Here is a 27,364-nt window from a genome sequence, read left to right as displayed (position 1 = left end):
TAAAGATGAACTTACCGGGCCAATGCTGAGGCACTTGGTGAACCGATCGTCTGCTTTAATGTGATCATGGAGCTCTTCCATTGCCCAACCACGCAGGCCGGAGCTGTGATGTGCTTCGTACACATTGAGCATTGCTGTGGAAAAGAACGGAGATTCACAATGAATCACTACGTGTAAAGTCATTTCTGCTCAAATTACTCACCAAGTGTGAACACAGACACTGCTCTCAAACATCAGGTTCATTGGAGGAGAACACACTTACACTCTACAACTTACTAAAAGCTACTGTTCAGAGGCAAAAAACTATGCACCATAATCATAAACTACATTTTGTGGTATGTCTATTAGTACTACAGGAGTACTACTAACATACTACAAAAGGCAATTGACAAACCTACGTACACAAATCTCTGCTTTCTCCCCTCCCATCTTTTATATGCAGAGGTATCTGACATGAGAGCAGAGATCTCTGCGCATGAAGGTCTGTTTTTGTGTGCCAAATGTGGGAGGGAGGAGTGGAGTGGCTGGAAAATTAGGAGTTCTAGACACCTAAATAGGCAGTTTTTAGAAACAGGTAAGGTGGGCAGGCAAAAACATTCATCCACACAAGAGTAAGCGCATTGCTGATTAGAGAGCACTCTGCTGGGGACTTACTTGTCTTGCCTGTTATCCCACTGCTCGCGGAACCCGCTCCGCGGGTCCCGCATCGCGCTGTGTGAACTTCTGCAGCCTGGAGACTGGAGGGTCAGCTGGGGGAGATTTCTGACGGGGCTGCGAGCGGCGTGCGCTCACGGAGGGACTTCAACTCCCAGGAGCGCCTGCCAGCCCGGAGGACCAACACCTGGGCCGCTCTCCCCGACCCCTCCCACCCTTCCACCGACCGTTTTTAAGCAGCATTTCCCTGTGAGCGAGTGGGACGCTTTGCTGATTAGAGAGCACTCTGCTGGGGACTTACTTGTCTTGCCTGTTATCCCACTGCTCGCGGAACCCGCTCCGCGGGTCCCGCATCGCGCTGTGTGAACTTCTGCAGCCTGGAGACTGGAGGGTCAGCTGGGGGAGATTACTGACGGGGCTGCGAGCGGCGTGCGCTCACGGAGGGACTTCAACTCCCAGGAGCGCCTGCCAGCCCGGAGGACCAACACCTGGGCCGCTCTCCCCGACCCCTCCCACCCTTCCACCGACCGTTTTTAAGCAGCATTTCCCTGTGAGCGAGTGGGACGCTTTGCTGATTAGAGAGCACTCTGCTGGGGACTTACTTGTCTTGCCTGTTATCCCACTGCTCGCGGAACCCGCTCCGCGGGTCCCGCATCGCGCTGTGTGAACTTCTGCAGCCTGGAGACTGGAGGGTCAGCTGGGGGAGATTACTGACGGGGCTGCGAGCGGCGTGCGCTCACGGAGGGACTTCAACTCCCAGGAGCGCCTGCCAGCCCGGAGGACCAACACCTGGGCCGCTCTCCCCGACCCCTCCCACCCTTCCACCGACCGTTTTTAAGCAGCATTTCCCTGTGAGCGAGTGGGACGCTTTGCTGATTAGAGAGCACTCTGCTGGGGACTTACTTGTCTTGCCTGTTATCCCACTGCTCGCGGGTCCCGCATCGCGCTGTGTGAACTTCTGCAGCCTGGAGACTGGAGGGTCAGCTGGGGGAGATTACTGACGGGGCTGCGAGCGGCGTGCGCTCACGGAGGGACTTCAACTCCCAGGAGCGCCTGCCAGCCCGGAGGACAAACACCTGGGCCGCTCTCCCCGACCCCTCCCACCCCTTCCACCTCTTTCTACATTAATCCAATACTACTCCCGCAGCGCGGGAGAAGCCCGGGACAAGGGCGGGACCGTCTGTGGCCGTCCGGGGCCGCAGGAGGCCGGGCAGGGCCACCCATCTAACATTTATTCTTTCCTAACTGTGGTTTTTATATGGTCTTAATATTTGGTATTTTATATTAATATTTTGAGGTATATATCATGTATATTTATTAATTGTTTATTGAGACCCGTGAAATCTTAGATTCTTGTAATCTCTTTACAAACATGCCCCTAAGGTCGGGTAAAGAAAGACATGTTCAGGTTTCCACCTCAAATGGCACTTTTACCGGGACTATTGATCAATTTTTTACACGTTCTACTGCCGTTTTGGAAAAGGAGATAGCCTTGGTTGAAAAACGTCTTTCGCTTGATATTATTACTGGCAAGCGTTCCTCTCTTGGTAAAATTAGCGCGGTTGTCTCTCCTGTCCCACTTACATTGTTGACTACAAATAGTAACGATATTAATGTGGAGTCGTTATTGTTAACTGCTCCCGATAACTATTCTGTGGAGGTAGTGGGGACAAACCAAGAAAGTGTATTTAATACTGCACAAGGCAACCTATCGAATGGTGGGACTATCGATTTAGACCTGGTTAGTGAGAAATCTGGCCTTTCAGATTCGCCTATTCTTAATGTCAGTACTGAACATATGGATTCCACTTTTAGTTCACAACATACATCTTCCCATAACCGTGGGAAGCGTAAAAGGGTAGATTCACCTGATACAGATGTACAAACCGAGGGTGCGGGAAATTTTATTTCATCCCCCTCGCAGCCACCTAATACTAATCTGATTGTCCATCCTGAGGAATGTAATCCCACAATTAGTATCGCAGAAGAAATTTTCCTGGCCAGGACTGAGTTACTACTCAAATCACTTCTTTTACCACTTTTCGAAAGGACTAGATTGTTAAACGATAAAATGGATGCCTTAGACAAGTTGGTTAAAGATAATATAGTGTCATCGAATAAAATCCTTGCTGGCTTAGTGCCAAAAGGATTGAATCCCCTCGCCCCTCCCACTAATTTGCCTACTACTATGGCCAATAATATAGGGGTCAATAATAATCATGGTAATAACAGCAAAAATACCTCTAAAGCGGGGTTATCTATTCCCAAACCAGCACAAAATATAACAGTACCAGTTCCCAAAAAAGTAACCATGGAGAATTCAACTGGGCTAAAGTCTGCTGTAAACCCGCAGAATCAGAGAAACCCAACTTCTACACAGAATAAGGCTTTAAGTCATCACCCCAAATCTATCCCAAGGAAGCATTGTGTGAATCTCCCCCCAGAATCAGTGCCGTATACTATTATTTTAACTGGTGTGGCTCCCCTTAGTAGTGGCACGAGAGAAACACACAAGGATCTTTACAATAAGGTCATATTTTGGCTAAATAAAAACCGTCCGCTTCCCCCTGATCTAAAACCCGAAATCCTTAATGTAAGGAGGGTGGACTGGGTAGGCTTTGAGAAAAAAGACCTTGAGGGTGACTGTGTGGTTATTAGTTTTAGAGAACCATGGGTAACTGAATTTATTAGTAGGGAAGCAAGATTTGGAAGAGTTGGAGATGTGCAAACACTATCACTGCATTATTTTTATCCTGCTTTATACGCAACCAGACCCCAATCTCCAATCCACCACACAAGAAGGGATAGGTTTAGAGGCAGATTTCAACCCAAAACTCCGATCTACCCAATGTTTTATCCTCGCCTTGCAAATCGGTTTGCACCATTGTCAGGGCTAGAAGGTGTAGATTGACAAGATGTTGAATCTTTAGATATTGGGGTACCTGAAGATGTAGTAACCCAGCCCCTAAATAATTTGAAAACCCCTGAAATGGAGATTGCTTTAGGGTCCATTGACGTAGTACAGAGGGAGATAGAAAGGGATATACACCCTAATTGTACACCTAGCCCTTTGAATATAGTAGAAACTATGAGTCCAACGGTATTTATGGGAGAGAAACCACCTCACATTCTGACAGTTTTATCATGGAATATAGCGGGATTGAGGGGGAAAATGTCAGAGGCTGAGTGGTGTTCCTTTATAGATTTATACGATATAATTGTTCTGCAGGAAAGTTGGTCAACAGAGCCTATTTATCGAGTTGGTTATCTTAACTATTATAAACTAGCCTGCAAAGGATTGAAGGGACGTCCCTCGGGTGGCCTGGTCATCTGGATAAAACAATCTTTAGCCTTTGCGATAACAGACCTCCCCACCGCGAGTAATGATGTTCTGGCCCTGAAATTATGTGGTGTAAATAAACAGGTTTTTTTCCTTATTAATATTTATGCAAGAGGGCTACCAGGAGGGAAGCCCGCGAGAGTGGTAGCTGAATTAGAATCTGTATTGAATAGTATTAGTAGAGATAAATGTGTTATGGTGGCAGGAGATTTTAATTGTTCTTTTGAACCTTTTCCTAGCCTTGTTGATGGGGGTTATGGGGAGATTGACCAGTTATGGAATATCCCTCATTTAACTATTCCACCAGTTAAAAAAGTCACTGAGGCTGCTATGCAGTGGTTAGGTCTGTGCCTTGATTGGAATTTGCGTGCAGCAAATGGCAGGACCAAATCAGACATAATGGGAATGGTTACATTTGACAATTCCCTGCACTCGAGTCGCATTGATTATTTCTTGTTAAGATTAGAATACTGGAAATTATTGGAGGATATGGCGGTGGTCACCAGATCTGAAAGCGATCACAACCCCCTGGCCGTAAAACTATTATTGCAGGAGGGTTTGTTTTTGGATCCTGCAACCAGCATCTTTACTGCAGATGCTGGTCTTACGAATGACTGCAGAAGGGTAAGATGGGCCAGGTTACTAGATAACCCCTCTATTATCAACAAAGTTGCCGATGAGGTCATAACTGCAACAAACCTGATAGTACCCTTATTTGATGAAGGAATCTCACCTGATCAAATTGGGATGATTCACGAGTCTCTTTTTAATAAAATTAAATCTTTTTTTATTGAACCAGTTAAAGGAAGGATAATAGTGCAAACTAAGTCAAAGTGGTACGACAAATCTTGTCGTGCCGCCCATAGCTCTTTGTTATCTGCTATTAAATCTAAAATAGCCTGGGATATAAGGTTGGCTAGGGCAAACTACAGGAAAGTACTTAAAGAGGCAAAAACCAAATGGGATGACCAGCGTTGGTTGGATTTATATCAGGCAAGCACCTCATCCAACCAACAAAAATTCTGGGAGGTTGTTAAATGGGGTGGGACGGGTGATATGCATGTTCCTGTTAATTATGTTCCAGTTGAGCAATGGGTCAAGCATTTTGAGGCACAGTTTAGTGTCGCGGAACGGATCTCCCATAACAATAGGGAAGATGCCAGCGTACAGTTTCCTGTGCCATCTCATGATCACATTGTCTTTACTAAATCAGAAGCGATCACCGCCCTAAACCAAGTGCAGAATGGTAAAGCCCCAGGTATGGACTGCATCCCTGCGGACCTTTTTAAGTATGATCAATTGCATTGGGTCCCGTATATAACACTTTTGGCAAATGCAATAGCTAGAGGGACTGAGATTCCCATTTCATGGAAAGGGGCAGAGATTCTGCCCGTGTATAAAAAAGGGGACAGAACTGATGCAGGGAACTATAGACCCATCAGTCTTATTGATGCCCTTCAAAAGGTTGTAGCTCGAATGTTGTTAGGAAAAATTCACTCATGGATGTCCGAAGTTGACATTCTGTCTCCTATGCAGGCGGGTTTTAGGGAATATACTAGCACAGTTGACCAGATATTAAGATTTGTCATGATTTTCTGGAAAACTGTATTCCTGAGAGGTGGCACGATATATGCTGCATTTGTGGACCTCAAATCAGCATTTGATTTGGTCCCAAGAGCAAAGATGTGGTCAGCCCTGAGAAGGATGGGTGTGCCTGCCGCACTCCTTGATCTCACAATCAGGATGCATGAGGGAAATTTTGCCAGAGTTAGATGGGGGCGGCAGGGTCAGGTCACAGACACCTTCCCCGTGACACGTGGAGTGAGGCAGGGCTGTGTCCTGGCTCCTACCCTGTTTATACTCTTTATTAACCAGGTGGTGAAATTTCTCACAGACACTCCGACTGATGCCCCTTCATTGGGTGGGACTAAATTTCCTCTTTTAATATTTGCAGACGATACTCTTATACTGGCTAAAACACAGAAGGGTCTGCAAGTGGCTATAAATAAATTTGTGGACTTCTGTAATGAGAATGACCTGGAAATTAACATCAATAAAACTAAGTTCATGGTCTTGACAAAAAATAAACCGAAGAGGGGTTATGTTACCATGAATGGGTCTAGTTTGGAGCAGGTTGAAGCTATGACATACCTTGGTGTTTCAATAGACTATAGATTAAGATGGAAAGAACAAGTGGCTGCGCTCAGTTTGAAATTTGCTCGCTTGTCCGGTTGTTTAGTAAAGGAGCAGCGATGTTCTCTTACTAAAAGAGTTTTACCGGCTCTTAAAATCTATAGTGCCAAAATTAGTTCAGCTATTTTATATGGGGCCGATATTTGGGGCTGTGTGGATCTGTCTGTCTTAGATAGGATTCAGAGCAAATTCCTTCGAAACCTTGTCAGCCTGCCCCCTTCAACACCAGTCCTACCATTATTAATGGATATGGGCTTGCATTCTATCAAACATCAAGCCCTCTACAGGATGGTAGCACTGTGGAGGCGCATATGGTCTACTCCAGAACTTGCCATGTTTGCCCGAGAAATACAGGATGTGAGAATGCAGCAGGGGGCTGGTGACATACCGTGGTTTAAGCAAATTAAGATCGCTTTGATCAAAATGGGTCTTCCTTTGCTCTGGTCTGAGCCGGGTTCTAATACTTTCCCTACAAAAAAAGACTTCAAGCTACTTTTCTGGTCAACGGTAAAAGTAGAACATGTTGTTCTAATGGAGAAACAGAACTTGACAGGTCAGTTTCTGCTTCATAAAATAGTCCCTCACATAGAGATCTATTGGGATGTTATTCCTAAAACATTAGATAGAAAATTATACCATCAGTTTCGCGTAGGAACACTTCCACTGAGGGTTTTTACTAATGGTTGGCAGAAGACCGAATCATCCCTTTGCCCCTGTTGTACTGTCTGCAGAGAAACATTAGGTCACTTTTTATTTGTATGTACTGCTTACAGTGAACCACGATGTAAATGGTTGAAACCAGTATGCTCCAGACTTAATACCCGAGTGAGTAGCGAAGCTTTGTACATTCTGAGAAAAAATACTGCTGAATGGCTATCCATTGGAATGGCTAAATTTCTTGGATGGGCTTGGCTAATCAGGATCAAGTCAGTTCGAAACTTATCGTCTTGAATAATTTTGAATAGTATGCTTTTGCATTATACTATGGTCTGATCAGAATTGATGTCCAGTTTTCTTTCATATACAAATGTATATTTGTAAGTTTTTTTTTATATATTTTTAGTAATTTTTCCTTCTTGACGTCTATAAATGTATGTTTAATTGGGAACTTTTATCTAATTAATTACTGTTACTCTTTATTTGCTTGTTAGTATTGCTTTGATACTTTATGATTCTGTTAAATCAATTTGTACTGTTTGTTTTGTATGTGTGTCTTTTATGAATAACAATTCGCAATAAAGACGTTAAAAACTGAAACTGCTATTCACAGGTACAAATATAAAGGTCACAGTGGAAAATTGATTGCAAGTTCACGTACGTGGGAGCCAACTGAAATACATGGAATAATTCAAAACGTCACTGCAAAAAAACAGATGATTTCTTGGAATTAATCAAAACATAAGAACATATGATTAATCAACAATAGTACACATTGGTGCTCAGAAAAGAGGGAAGGGGTGAGTGCTCTGAGAAAGTTGCGTGATAGTGTGAAGGAACGGAAAGGTAATGTGGTTTAAACACATCCAAGCTTTTCAGAACCAATCCGGCCTTTAGTGTAGACAAAAACATAACAATGTAGGCACAGATAAACATGTCTCTGTTGCCTATGTTTGATATAAATAACAATATGTCGACGTTTCGACCCCTATCATCATAAAGGTAGCTTCATCCTTATTGGGGGGGTCTTCATCAGGACTCAAGAGAAAAGTGAAGGAGGGGGAGCACCATTAGACAGCAGCACATACAATCCGGCTGTATTTTTAAAAGGTAAGGGCCCGTAAGCTCTGTGAATTGGAAACAAAATCCAGTGAATAAGAACGATGGATGCCTTGAGTGCACCGAGATATCCGGACAGGGTTGATTAGTAACCGCCGGCGGCTCCAGTCTGAATCTAAGAAGCCTTTTCACAAATAGAGCTTCTAACGGGCCTACAGCTAAAAAGGTCTAAAGCTGTAACAAATGTACTCCAGCCCAGCTTTGGAGCAAGTCTAGCACACCACATGCCCACTCAAAGGTACTGCAACACATTCCCACAGTTGAAGCAAGTACATAAAATAACAAGCAAACAGTATTGAAACAGATTAAGTGGGTTCGACTTTTAAAATTAATATTCAAATTTTAACTCTAAAAACATAAATAATAAGTAATGATGTTAAAAAAACAAATGTATGTTAATATTAAAATTATAATACATTGTAAAACTGTTGCTAAATAAGCATTAGTATTTTTACAAATTCAATACATAACTTTATACTTTTTAATACATAATAGATATTTTTTTCATGTAGGGGGATTTTTCAATGTATAATGTAGGGAACATATTTTTCAATAAAAAATATATTTTGTCAGTCAGTCAGTCAAAAAGACTTTATTTCGAATATTTCATCATAAAAGACATACTAAACAGGTCATAATTGCGCAATAATTCAATTAATCCATATAGTACAATGTGTAGTTGATTATTCATAGTATTACAAAATAAAACATATAAATAAATATTATACTAAAATCGATCTTAAAAAGATATTAAATGGCAATTTACTAAGACTTGACAGTTAAATGAATATTCTAAAACAGTGGGACACTCCACAATATCCTAAAACCTTATGGCCATGCCAGTACATCAATTGACCCAGCATTGACCTGTGGGCCCATTTATTGGGAACTGATCTTCCTGGACCGAAGTATCCAGGCCCAACTAATATATTTAGCCACACCAATAACCACTAGCTTTGAGGTGTCAGTTTTCAATATTCTGCTCGCAACCTTCGCAGATCTTGTTCCCATTATCCGACATACTGGGCGTAGCCACATCTGTCTAGGATGGAGATACACAGGGCATACAAAGAGGAAGTGATCAACAGTTTCTATCAAACCCACACAAAAGGGGCAGTGACCACTCCCAGATGTGTTCCAAGTCTTCGTTAATCCCCGTAAAGGTAGCGAACCAACTCTGAACTGATGGTAAAGCTTACGATCCTGTGACTTTGTTATAATATCCCAATAATCTTCGAAGAAACAGTTATCCTTGACAGTCACAAATGTTGCTGTCAAGGAACTGCCTGTCAGGGAAGCATGTCTTTTGGTTACAGACCAATTCCAGTACGCATCTCTAAATAGCTTTTTCGAGGGAAAGATGGCTGTATCCGGGTTGGTCCATAACTCCCCCATCTCCATGTTTGTCAAAATAATTTTAATTTCTGACAGCCAGGCCATCCTGTTTGAGCCCCTAAGACTTTTAACTTCTAACAGGGCCTTAGCATATAGGGACAATTCAGGTGTAGTCCACAGGCGTCGCCAAAACGCCAGTGGTCTATACCGCGCCATGTCCTCAACAGGCTGACAACCTAAATCATATAAATGGGGTATACGTGGGGTTGATTGTGGCAGACCTAAGGAATTTATTTTGGGCCACCTTTAGGGAGTCAAAGTTACTAAAACCCCATAATTCTGCACCGTACATTACTGCTGGCAGAATTTTAGAGCCATAAATTTTAACAAGGAGAGCCATTGGTTTGGTGAGAGAATACCTATGCTCTTTAAGCAACGCTCCACCTAATGAGCAAGGGGATTTTCATACCAGCTATGAAGGGAGCATCAGTTGGATGGTTAGAAAAATAATTTATGACCCCATTGATAAACAAAGAAAACAGGGTGGGGGGCAATACACACCCTTGTCTAACCCCTTTGGAAACCTCAAATCTTGCTGTCACCTCCCCTGGCTTGCCCCAGCGGACCTGGGCATATGTAAGTTCGTGTATGTTAGCTAGGAACCTCACCAGTTCTAAAGGCATACCCATCTGCTGTAGGACGTCCCATAACTTAGCCCTTGGCACAAGGTCAAACGCGGACCTTAGGTCCACGAAGGCTGCAAATTACATACCACCCCCTAGGAATACTTCCTTCCAATACAAGAGCACAAACCTGAAGGCTTGATCAAGGGTCCCAATATGCGTCCAGAACCCCGCCTGTAGTGGGGTTAAAATGTCAAATTCGCACATCCAGCTCTGAATACGTCTCAAAACTAGACGGGCAATGATTTTTTGAACTGCATCTATAAGACTAATCGGCCGTAATAAATATATTTTGTGTTCTAGGAGCCTCCATATCTAGTTGGAGATAAGTAAGACTGCACCTAGGAATAACTTTACACTTGGAAATGGTGAATACCACAAAAGTCCAAACTATATCTAGATGCAAGAGTAAATTCACACTAGTCTACACATGTAAATTTACCTTTGTGAATAGGGCCCAATGTTTCAAGGCAGGTGGGAAACAGCAACATACATTTGATCTATTCTGCCCCAGGAGGGCACTATAAGCGCATCCTTACCGTAGGCCACTGTCAGAAGCCGGCTGTGAGGTGTGTAAATATCACAAGCAGTAATGTTGTTCCTCTGAGATGGCCAGTGTATGCTGGAGTACTCCTCTATGTATAGCTCCTACCAAAACACACACCATAATGTTTATTTTTTCAGCAGAAATCCTCCAAATTCAAGAAAACTTATCAAAAGCATATTAACTGCATATTTGCTACATATTATGTGATGGAAACACCCATGACTGTGCATCTCAAGCCCAGGATACAGAACCCTGCATAAGACCCACAAGTGCTGGGCCACAAGCTAGGTCCTATGTGACATATGTGTCCTGTGAAAGGGTTTGAGAGACTTTTAAGCCGTTCTCTGGAGTACATTCATTTTTGACATGCTGTGCAATGACCAGCATGAGAAGTGGAGTCCTCCAAGAGTATTTATATAGATGTAACCCTCCTTGATAAGAGGAGTGAGATAGAGGTATGGATCACCCATCTATAATGGTGCGTATAAGTGTGACTGCAAGCCAGAGCAACGGATGCAAAGAAATGGCAGATAATGATGCGTGTATGTTAGTATTAGACGGTCTAACTGTATAAATGGTATTTTATCGTTAGCAGGTTATTCAGCAAAGTAAAAGCTGACACTGAAGTTCACTTCTTCAGCAAAACAGTGCTTTAATATTTAATTATATACAAAGATACTTTGTTTTATTGCACATCATAAAGAGAATCATAGGTATGAGTTGCCTATGAAGACCACTGAACCAACAGCATAGAATAGTGTTTATTCAGCTGGAAATACAGCCACCTGTTTGCTCCAGAGAAAACTCCACACAGAGATGGAATGTTATCAAGGCAAAAGACACAAACAATTAAGTGTTTCCCAGATTCATAACGAATAGTTACTTTACACTAAGCAAACACACGGAGATGATGGACGTACATGGCTTGGCAGTTCGGGCTGGACTGTTCCCATGAGGAACAGGGTCAAGACTGATTTGCATATGGCTGGGTCTGAACTGGGGTGGCGAAGTGAGCTAAAGAACGATGATGGATTCAACCCAGATCTGTGACTGGGGGTGAGTGTCTGAAAGGTTTCAGCACTCCGTTCATCATCGCTTTGTGTTTGCTTAGTTACTATGCACTGTCATACAAAGGAATAACAATACATTTTATATTTAAGGCCAGTCTCTGATGGAGTGAAATTGTTCACATGGCGTCACATGACCCAGATGCCAACTTAATTCTAGGAGTTACTGCAAGGGCACCTTCAAGAGATTACAAGTGGAGTCTACTTGAGGCAGAAAGCCACTTATAGGAGAGTGACTTCTCGCTGCTAGAGTCAGGTCAGGCCACAGAAGTATTAAAGTAGGTGTGTTATAGGTAACATGAGAAAACAGAACAAAGGAAACATAGACGAGAACAAGGCTAAAGAGTAGCGTAGGGAGCGAACACTGGATGAAATCACAGAATAAGATATTCACAGATAGAAGACACAGAGGATCTAAAGGGAGAGGCACCTGACTCAAAGCGAAGTAGTAAGTGAGTAGTTGGAAGAACGTGAGGTGCAAACAAGAAGATTGCAACTTAATATTTGTGTAAGCAGAGACTAGCTTTTAATGTAAAAAAAGTTCTTGCGCCTGAAAATGACTCGCATCAGCTCAGATGTCACTGCTGTCATCAACTGGAAACAAGCGCATACACCTCATTATGAGAAGTGGAATCATTTTGTTTGAAAACAGGAATCATATCAATATTCAATAATAAATGTAAAAAAAAATTGTATTAAGAAAACATCCTGACATTAAAATATCACCCCGCCTCATGTACATTAAAACTTGCAGGAGGGGGGGGGGGGGTCACAAAAGTTTGTTGTTCTCAAAATTGGGCCCCGTTTCTACAAAGTTTGGGAAGAACTCACACAGACAGTTTAATTTAGCAACTGAAGTGTTCAAATGTTGCACCCAATACTTGCAATTCGAAAACAGACTTGTCCTTGCATGCATCTAGAGAACACATCAATGTTTTTATTCATTCCTACCCGCGAGGAACGCCTGGCTCGTTTCTGTGGCTTTCAATAGGGGATGGGAACATGTGGGCACCATTCAAGAAATAAATATAAGCATCACTGTTATCCCTTAGAAGTGTCCATGCGATCACAACAAGCTCAGTTCATGAGCTTTTATTTCTATTCTGATTAAGTGCTTATGAATTAAATATGTGGTTTAGAAGGCAACAGATGTGCACTGGGTATAATAACGGAAATGTTGCATTGTGCATGGGGAATCCGGGCTGTGTATTGGAAAAAGGCTTTTATTCATCTGTAGGTAAAGAAGTGCATTTAATGAACGGACTCAAAGTAACTTGCTGGTGGTTTCTTTGCAGTGGTACAAGGCCAATGCTTATTTTTATTACTTGGACTACATTATCCGATCTGAGATTGGATTGTACCACATTTATGAAAACTGAACGAGCATTTCAGATTAAAGAGAGTGTATTTAACATGGAGGCCAACGTGAGAACGGAAGTAAATTATGATGAATTTGTGTTTTTGGTTCAACAGAGCAGATGTGATGAAGAGTGAAAGTTATTATGATTAAATAAATCAAGTAATATTTTGAACCAGAATATGTGCGAGTGTTTTCTCTGACTGGAGCTCACTCAAACTCCTTCTATGGTGTAACCATCAGTAGTAGGAGCATGAATCCAGTGAGCCCTCGCCACTCTATAAACTTCCACAGAGCACTCCAGAGCACCTGACTGAAAAACAGGTGAATATATCCTACATTCCACGGACTGGCCCGTGCTTGTTTGGTGTAAATACCAGCACCCACGTCCTATAAATGGGCAAATCAGGGCGATGGACCATGGGATCAGCGGAGCCCTGCGTGAGGTCTTGTGGGATGTATGAAGACCGGTGCCTTGCCCTGGGGGAGGTGTGGAGATCTGTGCATACTCATGTGAGAGGTTTGGGACTACCCGTGGACTGTGCAGCCTTCTCTCGTGGGAAGAGCGGTACCTAGTCGATACATGGTCCCTGTGGGAGATTCTGTCGGAGGGGCGAGCCCAGTGCAACGTTTTGTGGGAGATGCTGCGCTCTGTGTCAAGAGATGGAACCTATCTGGGGCGGTGTGGTCTCTTATACAGGAAGGTGTTGAGTCCTGGGCAAGAACCCATGGGAGTTCTGCGGACCAATGTAAGGTGTTGTGGGTGATGTTGAACCTAATTATAAGTCTCAGAGGAGGTTTGGAACACTGTACAAGTCCCCATCTTTTCATGAGATCTTTTGCAAGATTCCACAGCAGGAAGGGGCACTATCCAGAGTAAGGCCCTTTGGTGGCTGCTGTGGCAGATACTAAACCAAGAGGATGGTATGTGGTGCTGTGCAACAATCTAAGGCAGGTGTGGGATCCTGTACAATGTTCCATATTGTTCCTGTGCAAAGTCCCATCATGTGTTGTGTCACACGAGAGGTTGAAAATATGTGCAGGGCGGGCCACCTTGTTGCATTAATCGGTGGCACATAAAGAGGTGTGATATGCAGATGATTCCCTTGGAACTGGAAACACAATGGAAGATCACAGCACAGACGACTCACCTGTCTCAGGCTGCGGATCAGATCATCCTCCTCAGCAGCAAGTCGCGCAGCATAACAGTAGCTCATTGGGAGGTACGATTGCCGACATTGGCACCAAAGAGTAGAAGGGTGGGCTGGCATCCAAGTGGGCAAAAGCCTATAAAAAGCAATTCTACAGTGAGAAGATAAACATTAAGAAGTACACACTGGAAGAAGCATGGAAACAAACAGCAGCTACACACAAGTCATTCGAACCAGACAGTAACAGAGGGCTCATGAAGAAGCAGATCCTCAATGAAAGTAGACTGCCATCGATCCTCTGAAAATTTAAGAAGAACCAAGGGTAACTCCACCTGGCAAGCTAATGAAGTATCAACACTCACCGACTCACAAGCAGAACTCCTAAGAGATGCCAGAGCAGTAGGCAACTGTGACCTATGGGCGACTAGACCTTCTAGAGAGACTCCAAAGCAGAAGCAGAGAATCTAAGGAAAGATCAGTGCAGTGGAAACAGACACACAGAGCAAAGACTACTAAGGGAGCAAGTAAAAAGCAAGTAAGGAGGCCTCCAATGCATAGAGTCATAGGAAACTTACTGCTGGGAGGAGAGATGCAGGCTGTGCAGGATGGTAAGAATCCCTATCACTCCATATGCATACCATGAGGGATCTCCCGAAATCATCCACACAAAACGTTTCTGGATTTTGAGAATGGGGAGGCATCGACCCCTACATATGCTATTGGGCTCTTTTATCATTGAAACAACTGCTGGGGGCAGCCGCAAAGGAAAAGATGATGCTGCAGCTGAACTGCACTGATGAACAAATGGCTGCCTTGAGGTCTTGGTTCCCGGGACCAGTCTAGAGGCTCAATACAATTAAGAGCAATGGACAGCCACTTTACCAAGAGTTGATCTGGGGTTTTCAAGAAAGCAGGGAGCAAAATAACTGGCCTATAGTTTTCAGGTTGCCCTTGTCCTATTCAGGTTTCTTAAGAAGAGGCATTAATGATCCCTTTTTGAAGTTCTAAGGCTTCATCCCTGAGGCAAAAAAGGTAGTGGTAAAATTGCATAAGGACCACATGATACAGAAGCAATGCTTTGTAAAATGGCTACTGGCCAAAGGTAACAAACTCAAGCTGACTCTTACCTCTGCAAGTCTGAGCAGACATCAGACAAGCTCATGAATGGAAGAGAGGTAATCCTGACAGCGAGCCTCTACCCCAATTCGGGGAAGTTCTCTGACGGTCTGTTGGTGGGTCTCTGAATGATTGCCTGAAGGCGTCTGAGGGGGGTTAGTGGTGTCTGACTGGAGGCTGAGGGCTTTTGGGGGCCAGCTGACTGTCTCAGAGGGCTTGCTTGAGGTGTCTTGAGGCAGAATGAGGATCCCAAAGTAACATCTAGTGGTGTCTAATGATCAGATGAAGGTGTCTGAAGGTGCACCTAGGTCTGGCTTAAGTGTCTAGTGACTGAATATGGGTGTTTGGAGGCCCATAGGGTCTCTGACCACGTGAGAGTATCTCTGCTGGGTGGTCATGGTTGTCTGAGGGCAGGCTGGAGATGATTAAGTGGGCTGGAGAGGGCTTAGGTTCTCTGAAGGCCATGTGGGGTGTTGAATTAGAAGCTGGAGTGTTTGATAGGTAGCTAACAGCCTCAAGGAGCGATCATATGGTCTCCAATATCTACTGGAGGAGGGCAAGTTGGGTTTCTCTGTCTCTCTCGGCAGAAGATTTGGGTGTTCATGGACCAAACTCAGTTGGGGCATTTGGTGGTGCATGAAGGTGAAGAACACTGTGTAACCGTTTGTCCCTTCTAATGGTAATTGCCCTACATATAAGCAGTTTTCACAAATTTGCCCCTAACTCCAACTGATCCCGCCCACTAGACATCCAAACCACATACGTATGTTTATTTATTTAATTTATTTGCAGAGTTTTATAAAGCGCTGGCCAGACCCGAAGGTATTGGAGCCCTTTACAACATGGGGAAAAACACACAGTTTAGCAGTAGTATACAAATTAATTATTGGCGCATCGGAAGTCATGGTGCGCTGAGCAGCATTGAAGGCATGGAAGACACAGAATGATGCAATAATGAGCCTGCTAAACAACATTGAGGGCAAATAAGACGCGGAATGTTGCACTAGTAGGCACATAGACTCGAGCCTTGCCTCCTTTAGGGAGGGGGGATAGAGTAACGAGTCCAGAAGGGGAAGGGTTAGAAGTCTTAATGACAAAGAGTCTGTGTCATGCAGCGTGCAGGCTTGGGCGTTTCGGCAACAGCTATCCCTTCTGGAGGGAACGGTTTAGGAAGAGGTCTTTGAGCTGTCTTTTGAATTGTATGAAGGAGGGGGTAGTCCTGATATGGACTGGGATGGAGTTCCAGATTTTGGGCGCGTTTCCAGAGAAGGAACGGGAAGCCTTTTTTTGTTTGCGGTCAGTCAGGGAGTGATTGCCGTTGAGAGCATCAATCGCTTTTATCCAGTCAGCTATTATGCATGTCTAGTTTTGGGTCTAGGGTGATTCCCAGCGATTTTACAGAGTCCGTCAGGGAGTGATTGCCGTTGAGAGCATCAATCGCTTTTATCCAGTCAGCTATTTGGGGGTTCTCCTCAATGTTGGAGATGAGCAGGATTTAAAAAAAAAAAAATCCATTGCAGCATGGTTTTATTTTCACGTGTTCTTCACACGTTCGAGTATTTATTAATTTTTTTATTAGATTTATTTATGCTTTTTCAACAACAAAAGAAATCAGGCAGACCTGAGTACAGACAGAGTATCAGTGCAGGTATACAGATGAAACGGGTACAGTAGGCCAACAACATTGATCTGAGGGTCAATAAAACACGGTAAGTGAATGATCCATACAGTGGGGCACAAGCAACAACATAATGAGAGAGGCCATACAATACATGCAATGGCAGCATTCAATCATATGGCGGGGTCAAAGGAGAGGAGGATTGAGGGGGGGATAGGGGCGACGCGTGTCAACCTGTCAAGAGTCTGAGGGGCACCAGTAGTCGCCACAGTGTCAATTTGTGTGACATCAACATCAGAAACAGGGTGTGCAAGCAGATATGTAGTGAAGGGTCCCCAATTGTCTCGGGGCAGGGAGGAAAAGGGGAGTAGTTCAGCAAATGCGTACATTTGGTCCTGCCAGAATACTATATCTCAGATCCATTCCTTAAACTTAGGCGCCCGGCCTCGGCCCCAACGGCATGCAATACGGAGTTTGGCGAGGAGAAGACTGAAGGATACTAATTTTCTGTGTGGCGCTGCTATGGTTGCGGTATAGCCAAGAAGGGCAAAAAGGGGAGTGTGTGGGAGGTGTAGCGATGTGATTTGTTCCAGGGCTTCCAAGACTTGAAGCCAATACCCCTGCACAACAGCGCAGTCCCATGCCAGATGGAGGAAGTCAGCCCCTGTTGCCCCACATCGACTGCATCTATCATCATCATGCAATCAAAAGTGAAAAAGTTTAACAGGTGTATAATATGTACGGTGCATTATTTATAGTGGAGTATCCAGAGGCGGCTACTGGATGTGCTATGTTCCGTTTGTCCGCAGCAATATGTCCACTGTTCCTCAGTTATAGTTAGCTCAGTTCTGTGGAATCTTTATCCCTAGAGGTGGTTCATGAAGCAGATTAAGTGGTGTACAGAGATCGATAGAGGGAAGAAACTAGATGAGGCGCCGCATCCCCAGCCTCTATAAGACAAAGTGCGGCGACCTCCGGTGGCTCACTTGGGAAGGATGGAGTGTGTTCCTTAAATCCCTGCTGCAACCGGATATATATAAAAATGTCCATGGGAGAGGGGGGTGTTGCAGCGAAGAGCTGTTGCGAGGTTTGGAATTTGCCCTGGAAGTAGAGGTCCCCCCAAGTTTTAATTCCATATTTAGCTGGGGTCTTCTTAAATACTCCCTCCTGGAGGACCAGCATCTTTGGGTGGTATGACAGGGGAAGCAAAAGCGAGTATAGCCTAGGGGTCCGGGTTCTCGTAGCAATATATTGCCACGCCCCAACAGTGGTAGTGATCGGGGTCCGGGTCTCCGCACGATTAGCACCAGCAGCAAAAACAGCACTGTCTAATGGGATGGGATCTGATAGCCAGTGTTGGACCGCCACTTGAGGCATGTGTCTGGGGGGGGGGGGGTGAAACCAGAAGTGTGCATAATGAGCCTGTGCGCAGATATAATAGAGTTCAAAATTGGAGATATCGAACCCTCCTTGTGGGTAGGGGTGAGTAAGGATGTCCCACTGCACTCTGGGCTGCTTACCTACCCAGGAGAGGCGAATAAGCTCTGTCCGGAGCATCAAGAAAAAAGCCCTACATGGAACATAGGGCACGTTTGTGAAGAGATAAAGGAGTTTAGGGAGGATGACCATTTTAATTAAGGATATGCGGTCTGCCATGGATAGCGGGAGGGCGATCCAGCGGGTAACATTGTCCCTTATCCCATCAAGAGTATGACCGTAGTCAAGGCACATCAGTTCATCGTGATTTGCAGATATACAAATACCAAGATATTTAACCTCGTCAGGGCACCACTCAATTGGAAAGTCTGGGGCAAATTCCGTGACTGAGGAGGTGAGAGGGAAGAGTTGAGATTTGGACCAATTTATATGAATCCCACATAGACCCCCAAATCGCACAAATTCTCGAAGCAGCCGATTGAGGTTTGTCTAGGGCTCTCTGACAAATAGCGTGATATCACCCGCATACAGGGAAATCAGGATGTGTCGGAGTGGGCAGCGGAGGGCCTTATCTTGATGGTATTGATTTTAGCTGCAAGGGGCTTAATCGCTAAGGCGAATAGGAGTGGCGACAGCAGGCACCCCTGTCGGGTCCCTCGAGATATTGGGATGGGAGATGAGGAGTGACCGTTAATAAGGACCTTGGCTATGGGTTCAGTGTAAAGAAGGCGAACCCAGGAAATGAACCCCATCGGGAAGCCCATGTTTTGTAAAATCACAAAGAGGTAGTCCCATTCCACCGAGTCGAACGCTTTTGTGACGTCAAGGAATACAGCAGCAATGGGTATCTTTGGGTGAATCGTGTGCAGTAGTTTAGAAGTCAGTGAAGGTGCGCAGAATGTCCTGACTCTTTGTGCTGTATTCCCTGTGAATCTTTAATCTCGAGGACATAATTGGCGAATCTAGGACGTCGTAAAGTTTGTGCTAACTGCATGCCTGGGTGCTCGCCCTCCCCGTATCTGCGCACAGTATGGTATTTCCCACAGAAGTGTGCCTCTGATGCGGCTGTTTCTTTATAATCCGTACGTTTTTATCTAAATGTAGAGAGCTTTTGGCCCGAGTTCAGTCCCCAGAGTTCAGCCTCTAACTGTTTGAGTTCATTCTCAAGTTTGTGAAGGGTACGGCGCAGATCACGTAGAACCCCAAAACCTTTGGCCATGCAGGCCCCGCGTATTGTAACCTTGAAAGCTTCCCACACCACCCCCACCGAGGAAACAGAATCTATATTAGTCTGGAAGAAGGAGGTGATTTCCTCACCTATTTCTGCTCTGAACACTGTATCGAATAAGGCCTCTGGAGCAAGCCGCCAGATTCAGGGCGTGGATCGCATGTCAGGTGGAGCAATAGTTATGAGCACTGGCGCGTAGTCTGAATATATCCTGGCGAGGAGGGTGGCACTTTCAATCCAGGAAACAGCAACCCGGGAGACCACCCAGTAGTCCAGTCTGGCCCATGAGGCATGGAGAGCAGTGTAATGGGTACCCTCCCTATTTCCAGGATGGAGATGGCGCCAGGCATCAGTGAGCCCAGGTCCTGTGAGAATACCCTGTATGGTTGCCTGTGTTTTGGTGTAACGAGTGGGGAGGGGGTTAGATCTGTCCATCGCCGGATTGAAAGCAGAGTTGAAGTCTCCCCCCCAGATAATATGAGTGGAGCCTACTTGCAGAATTTGACCCCATAATGTGGTGTAAAAGTCCGGGTCATCAGTATTAGGGCCGTAGCTACATACTATCGTAACTGATTGAGCCCCAAGCCTGTCCCAAAATAGACAGCTACGTCCCATGTGATCTTGCTGTGTGCCGCCCAGGATGAAGGGTGAGTTGCGCTTAACCAGGACGGCCACCCCTGGAATAGGTAGAGTAAGAGGAGAAGACACGTGTCATAGCTCATTTACTGGCAAACATAGGAGAGCGGGAGGGGTCAAAGTGGGTTTCTTGCAGTACCGCTATGTGTACATGATGTCTGTCCAGGTAGGATATGATGTGCCTACATTTCTTATGGTACTGAATGCCCCACACATTCGAGGAGATTAGATTAAGACGTAGGGGCTCAGCGTGTTATAACAGAAAGGAATGCGTTATTAAGGAGAAAAAGTGGCCAACGGAGCATATAATACCATGCATGTCGTCGAACAGAGTCTGTGCCTGTCAATAGGTTGAAAAAACAATACAAACAGTGAACATAAATCCCTCTTCCAACCCCCACCCACAATGGCACCCCAAATGTGCCGGCAGTACCACCATCACCCAACTCAACCAACACATTGCAACTGTGCAACAAGGAAAAAGTAATTATGAAAAAAGAGTGATCTAGGGGGATCTCCCACATGGGGGTACGCCAGTGTGCAATGAGTGCTTCCCCCCAGTGCCGATGTTCAAGGGGGGAGGGTACTTGGCAAGGACAGTATGATGCAGCTATATCCACATCATAGATTGAAAAAATTATGGAAATTACAGATGGAAAAATAAAAAGACAACCTCTAAGGGGTACCTGTAAATGGTGAACAGTTTGTGCCAACATCAGCATTATAAAGGGGATAACACTCAACTGCCAGATAGTATAGTCATAATGCATTTGGTTGCAGAACTTATCTGTGGTCTGAACGAGGAGCATAGGCTGGTGCAGTCCGAAATCAGCTGGGTGTTGCGAGGGTGCATACACCAGGACATCACTCCTCAAGGATCCCAGCAATATGGCCGGAGCAATGGCAGGCCAGGTGTGCCGCAGAGGAAGGAAAAAAAATGCAACTAGGTTGCAAGGTTCCTCACGGGAAAGAGATAGGGAGACATCTTACTACCAGGGGGACAAAGAAGACAAAGTTCAGTCAGCACTCAGTGATGGTGATTGGGAGAGGCGATCTGGAGAGTCTCTTGTCGGAATGCCTTTTTTGACGGTGCGGAGAAAGTCATCCACCTGATGTTCGTTCGTGAAGAAGTGATGCTTGTCCCGGTAGATGACTCTCAGGAGTGTTGGATAGAGCAGAGCATATTCAATCTGGAGTTTGCAGAGTTTTTGCTTGGCTGGGAGAAGTTTACGGCGGGCCTCCTGCACTGCCATCATGAAGTCGGGATATATTGAGAAGATGGTGCCTTCAAGTTGTAAGTTCTGATGATCCCTGGCCAATCTCAATGCAGCATCCCGGTCTCTAAAATTTAAGAGGCGTGCTATTATCCGTCTCGGGTTAGCCCTGGGGGCTGGGCGCGGACCGAGGGATCGATGCGCCCGCTCTACTATGAATTGAAATGAGAAGGCTTCCGCTCCAAAGGTGGTGCGTAGTAAACGTTTGAGGAAATCTTCCATCCTTCCGGTATTGGTGCTCTCAGGAATTCCGGTAACGCGAATGTTATTGCACCGGCTTCTAGCCTCCAAGTCCTCAATCTTGGCAGCAATCACCTTTAAGAGGTTGTCCATCTGGGTCATTTGGCGGGACGTCTGCGAGATAGTGTATTCCGTATCAGAGATACGGTTTTCCACCTCCTTGATCCGTTCGGTTGGACGGAGCTAGGAGATCAAGCAGCAATGGGCCAGGATGTCAGTCTCTGACGCAAATGCCAGGAGCAGCGCGGTTGAGCTGGGCACAATGAGCACCATCTGTAGAGCAGGCGAGCAGCACTTTGCAGATGGAATGTCCAGGAGAGGATAGCGCAGCGTACCGGTGTGTGTAGTCGTGCGCAGGGCCGGGCGAGGCTCCCCCCACCGAGGTACAGATCAATAAAGGGCAGAGGCTCAAGCAGGGATATTCTCAGCACTCGTGGCAGCGTGGTGGGGCTATTAGCTGGCGACAACAAGGTCCAATAGAAGGCAGTGATGTGTGCCTGGCGCCAAATGCAAGCAGTGGGGTCAGGCGGCTCAGCAGTAGTCAATGGACGCAGGTCTGCCCCTTTACAGCCTGTGAAGAAGTACCACGCATTCAGACCGCCACGTGGTCTCCGGCGGAGGCAGTACAGCAGTTGTATAGAGCGGATCGGGGAGCAAGACTTCAGAAGCTGCGGCGCACAGCGGGGGAGCTGAGGGATTAGCGAGCAATTATGGTGGGTGTCGAGACCGCCAGACAATGAGCGGAGCACTTAGGAGAACGTGCAAGTTCAATCCACCTCACCGCGTGTGTTGTCCTGTCCAGCGGTCGAGAAGCTGGATGTCTCTGCCTCAGATGTGCAATGCCAGGTAGGGCTGCTATGGCGAAGGGGGCAGTAGAGTCACTAATCTCGCGGCCCAGGCACTGCGTGTGAAGCCCTGGCTCATCTGTAGTTAGCACAGCCGCACATAGGACAAAGCAAGTCTTCACCGCCGTCCCGGGCGAGTTACCCCGGCCGATGACAATGTCAGGAGCCGCTTTCAGAAGTGGATCTTGTAGCAGCAGTTAGCACACAGCTTCAAGAAGCTATTCCCATTTCGTGGTGGGAAGCTGCAGTCACTCAATCCGGATAAAAGACAGATCGGTTTGCCAAGTGTCCAGAGCCTCACAGGCGTGCGGCCATTTTGGTCGTGCGCCACCTAGCGCCCCCCAGATGAGGAGGATTTCCGTTTTGTCCTTGTTGAGTTTCAGGTGATTTCGTGATAACCAGTTTGGGACTTCTCTTAGCGTGTCTTTGAGTCTGTGAATGTCATCAATGGAGGAGGTTTCAAGATAGATCTGGGTGTTATCTGCGTATAGGTGGAAGGGGATGTTTTTGTTTTTGTTTTTTAGTATGGAGGTGAGGGGTTTCATGTAGATGTTGAACAGTTGTGGGGAGAGAACAGATCCTTGGGGGACACCTCTGTTGACAGGTTGTAGGTCAGATGAGAAGTTTTTGATTTTTATTCTTTGGGTGCAGTTCTGGAGAAAAGAGGAGAACCAGTTTAAAACCACCTCTTCTGCGCCTACCCTTTCTTTCAGTACCTTGATGAGTAAGTTGTGGTCAACTGTTTCGAAGGCAGCCGATAGGTCCACGAGTATGAGTAAGGAGCACTGGTCCGTATCGAGAGATATTTGTAAATCATCAATGACATTGAGGATCGCGGTCTTCGTGCTACAGCCTTTGCTGAAGCTTGATTGATGGGGGTCTAGAAGGTTAGTGCAGTCTAGGTGTTGAGTCAATTGGAGAACACACCTTTCCAGGATGATTTTAGCTAGGAGAGGAAGATTGGAGACGGGCCTGAAGTTATTCAGATTTTTTCAGTAATGGCGTGACTTGGTCAACTTTGAGGCAGTCCGGTACGACTCTCGTTCTTAGGGAACTGTTAATGATCTTGGTTCAGAACGGGACTAGTGAGAGTTTGAGTATTTTGGCCAGCTGGGCCGGTATAAGGTCCAAGGCATGTGATGAGAGTTTGGAGGTGGAGATCATTTAGAGTATCTCTGCTTTGGAGATGGGGTTGTAGGATTTCCAATGTTTTGGGGGGAGCTTGGATGTGGAGGCTTCTGTTCCTGGGGACACGCTTTTGTAAGGGGGATTGCGGTTGTCATCTAGGAAGAGCTCGATCTTGGTGATTTTGTCATTGAAGAAGTTGGCGAAGTTCTCACACAGGTCTTTGGAGGCCTGAACGGAGAATGAGGGGGGGTGGAAGTTTGTTGTCTGATAAGATTGAAGAGTTCCTTGGGCCTATTTATTGTGTTGTCCAAATCATTGCTGAAGAAGGAAGTCTTTTCGCTCTTGAGGTGTTTTTTGTACTTCCTGCATATTTATTTGAGCTGGTCGCGGAGGATTGTGCACGGGTTGTTCTGCCAAAGTCTTTCTGCGGCTCTTAGTTGTCTTCTTTCGGAGTTTATGTCTGTGTTAAACCAGGATCTAGATGGGATGTTTCTGGTTCTTTTTAGTTTCAGTGGCACTATTTCGTCTAGAATGTCTGTCATAGATGTGTTGTAGTGAGAGGTGAATTCTGTTGTGTTGAGAACCTCTGTGGCGATGGAAAGAAGAGAGCTTAACCTTTCCTCCCAGTAAACCAGGGGAATCTGAGTTAGATTTCATACCCAGTGGGGGGTGGGGAGGGTCTTGGGTAGGGGGCTGGTCTGGGATCATTTGGTTGATGTGGAATAAGATGATGTGGTGGTTGTGAGAAGTTGGCCTGGCATATGATGTCCACTATTCTAGTGGCCACTTTGCACCAGTCCAAACGACCCTTATTGATGGTAGGTTTAAGACAACCTTTATAGAAAGCTATCCTAGTGGTAGCTGTGGAGAGTAGCCTTCAGGCTAAGTCTTGAAGGAATGTAAAGCAGCTTGTTTAACCAGTCTACAATCTCTTGAATGATCAAAGGAAAGTACACCACACAAGGTATATATCAAATATATATGCATTTATTCTAAACGCAACCCTTCTCATGTCTCTTTATGAGGTTAGAGGCAAAAGTACAATACAAGAACTTTAAATAGCACACAGTAAATAGCACAGTATACGTTTTGCCTTAGGGGCCTCACAAAACATATACTAAAATAGTGGTATAAGAACCACGTGAGGGATAGAAGTGAGGCCTAGGGCCTGTAGAACCGCTGGGGCAACCAGGAACCACCCAAGATAGGGACGCAGGAGACCCACAGGGGACGTGTGCAGTGTCTAAACACAGCCGCAAATCACCATTGACTTCTTTGGAGGAAAAGCAAGTTACAATTTTAAAGATAAGGACACTTCGGAGTGAACTACGATTGAACCCCTTTGGACTTAGACACTACGAGAGTCAAGACCCATGGGAGCACCAGAGTACTCGTGTTACCTCACCCAGGGAAGCCAAGTGCATAAGTGTCTTTTGGTGTCGGGTTTCGTCGTCGATTCCAATGGAGAGCTGCGAAGAAGTGCTGCAGAGGACCAGAGGAAAAGTGTACGGATGGATCCAAGGGTGGATCGGAGATCAGAAGAACCTGAAATCAGAGGGGAGAGAGTCTGGGTCACTAGCCAGTGACCAGGATGACGTTGGGAAGATGCCAGCCGATGTCGGGTACTTTAGGGTGAAGTAGGTGAAGCTTTACTCTTCAGCCACGAGGACCAGGAGGCGTCGACGACAACCAGGAGCTGAATTTTAGCTGTCCCACAAAGGATGTCGAGTGCTGCAGTGTCGGTATCCGGATTGAAACCAACAAGCCTTGGCAATAGCAACCCAAGCAAGAAGACAAGATGGGCTTCAGTGCAGACCAGCAAGATCTGAGGTACTCAGCCTTTGAAGGGGAGTCAGGGTACGTCTGGAGCAACCAGGAAAGCCCAGAAAACAGAGGATTGTCCTTCGTGGGGACCCACTAGCCTTCGGACTAGAGATCACAAAGGAGCCTAGAGCTGCGGTGAAGAAAGGGGACTCAAGGAACACTCATGGAGTGCAGGCCTCTCAGCTTCGGTGCAAAAGGTGCTCGGGGCAAGGACAACACATAGCCCAATGCACAACTTCGGGAAACTTCGGGAAGTAGGTGCAGTTGCAAAATTACAGGATGTCCAGGAGTTCCGGTCCCACATCTCTCATGTTGGCTGCGGGTATCAGCTTTGCCAGGATCTCGTGTCAGCCACAAAGATATCTGGAAGTCCATGTCCTGTGTCACAGAATCTTCGGGATCCGGCGGGAGCCTCGAAAATACAGTCCGGCAAGATGCTCTTAGGTGCCTGTTTGAACAGTGACCTCAAGGGAGATTTCTTCCATCTTCCAGTCGATATGGAATGTCAAAGGTCCAGGATTTCATCTTCAGAGTTTTGTCCAGAGTCCTATGGACTGGGTTCCTATACTTATACTAAGTTTAGGGGATGGACTAACTCTAAGGTCCCACCTGTGGGAGGACCTGGGGAGGGGTTGGTTACACCCCTTCCCCTTTGTCCAGTTTCGTGCCAGAGCTGGGGCTGTGTGCCCCAGCAACCGGTTAGAACTGGGAAATGCATGGAGCACCTTGTGTGCCCCAGGCAGTGTCTCAAAATCATTCACTGAATGCAACACACCCTGCCCCAATACACTAAAGCCTGTCTGGGGAGGTGCTGGCACCTCCCTGGACAGGAAACCTATTGTCCAGGCCTCCCCTGCCGGAGTTTCGTCCAGCAGCAGGAGGTCAGACTCGTGTCTGTGGCAGAAGCATCCATTTTCTGATGCTGAGGTTCTGTAAAACTTTATCCGGGTTTACCAGTGTGTACATGTCGTATCCCTCTAGAAGGGTGGAATGCTACCCCCACCACCACAACTGGTGGGAGGGTAGTAGTCCAAAGTGTTTGACACCAAACACGACATGTTTTGATAAAGCCAAACCAAAGTTAGCATTAACCGCGAGGATTATAATGCACTTAAGAGTATATGGTATGGCTATATCATAGAACAGCTATAAGGAAGGGTTTCTGAAAGCTGCAGAGAGGCTCAGCTCATGCTAGGGCACCCTCTCACACAAAACCAAGCACTCTGCCTTCAGGATTGTCAAGGCCTGCCATAGGAGTGACTTATAGGTTAATATGTGTCTATATATATAGGTAATTATAGGTATACTATAACTCAGTAAGGAGTGCTTACACCACCTTACCCAGGCTGCAAGTGCAGACCTGTGGTGTCATTTTGGAAGGCTTCCCAGGGGTGGAATAATACATGCTTCAGCCCCTGGTAGGCCTCTGGCATACCTATGCCCTTGGTACCTAAGGTACCATATACTAGGGGCTCACAAGGTAACTCAGTAACCAATCATGTATGTACCTAAAATACATTTGTAGGTACCTAAAATACATGCAATCAATTTAGAGAGAGAAAAGCTAGGCTGTAGTCCTCATTAGCAGGGCCACAGCCGGACTAAAGTCGCAAAACCAGTGAAACACAGCAAAAAGTGGGGGTAACCATAGGAAGTAGACCCTACTCTCCTAAAGTGGTCAGACCAGTCAACGGGTAGGATATTGTCGATGGAGACTGTGTCCGGTTGGGCAATATTGGCATCTAGCGTTGATCCTCTGTTTTGCGTTTCCTCTGTGCAGTGTTGGGTGAGGTTGTTATTGTGTAGGAGCTCGTTCATGGTTTGGATTAGCGAGTCTTTTTCGTCGTTCCAGTGAAGGTTCCCTAGACACCGACCGTGTGTGCAAGCTGGTAAATAGCAGCGCCGCAGAAAGAGA

General features: G+C 45.8%; 1 protein-coding gene across 1 annotated transcript in view; it reads right to left on the bottom strand.

The window, feature by feature from the left end:
- Positions 1–27,364, bottom strand: part of LOC144824831 (lanosterol synthase-like) — a 146,496-nt gene that overhangs the window by 78,683 nt on the left and 40,449 nt on the right. The window contains exons 5-7 of the mRNA XM_078683820.1: positions 14,104–14,239; positions 10,521–10,629; positions 16–134 (exon numbers count right to left, since the gene is read on the bottom strand). Coding sequence (XP_078539946.1) covers positions 16–134; positions 10,521–10,629; positions 14,104–14,239 — 364 coding nt within the window. The remainder of the gene's footprint in view (positions 1–15; positions 135–10,520; positions 10,630–14,103; positions 14,240–27,364) is intronic.

This window comes from Lissotriton helveticus, chromosome 3_1 (assembly GCF_964261635.1).
Source record: "Lissotriton helveticus chromosome 3_1, aLisHel1.1, whole genome shotgun sequence".
Classification (NCBI taxonomy): Eukaryota; Metazoa; Chordata; class Amphibia; order Caudata; family Salamandridae; genus Lissotriton; species Lissotriton helveticus.
Note: the sequence above shows the minus strand (reverse complement) of the source record. Positions and strands in the feature narration are given on the sequence as shown.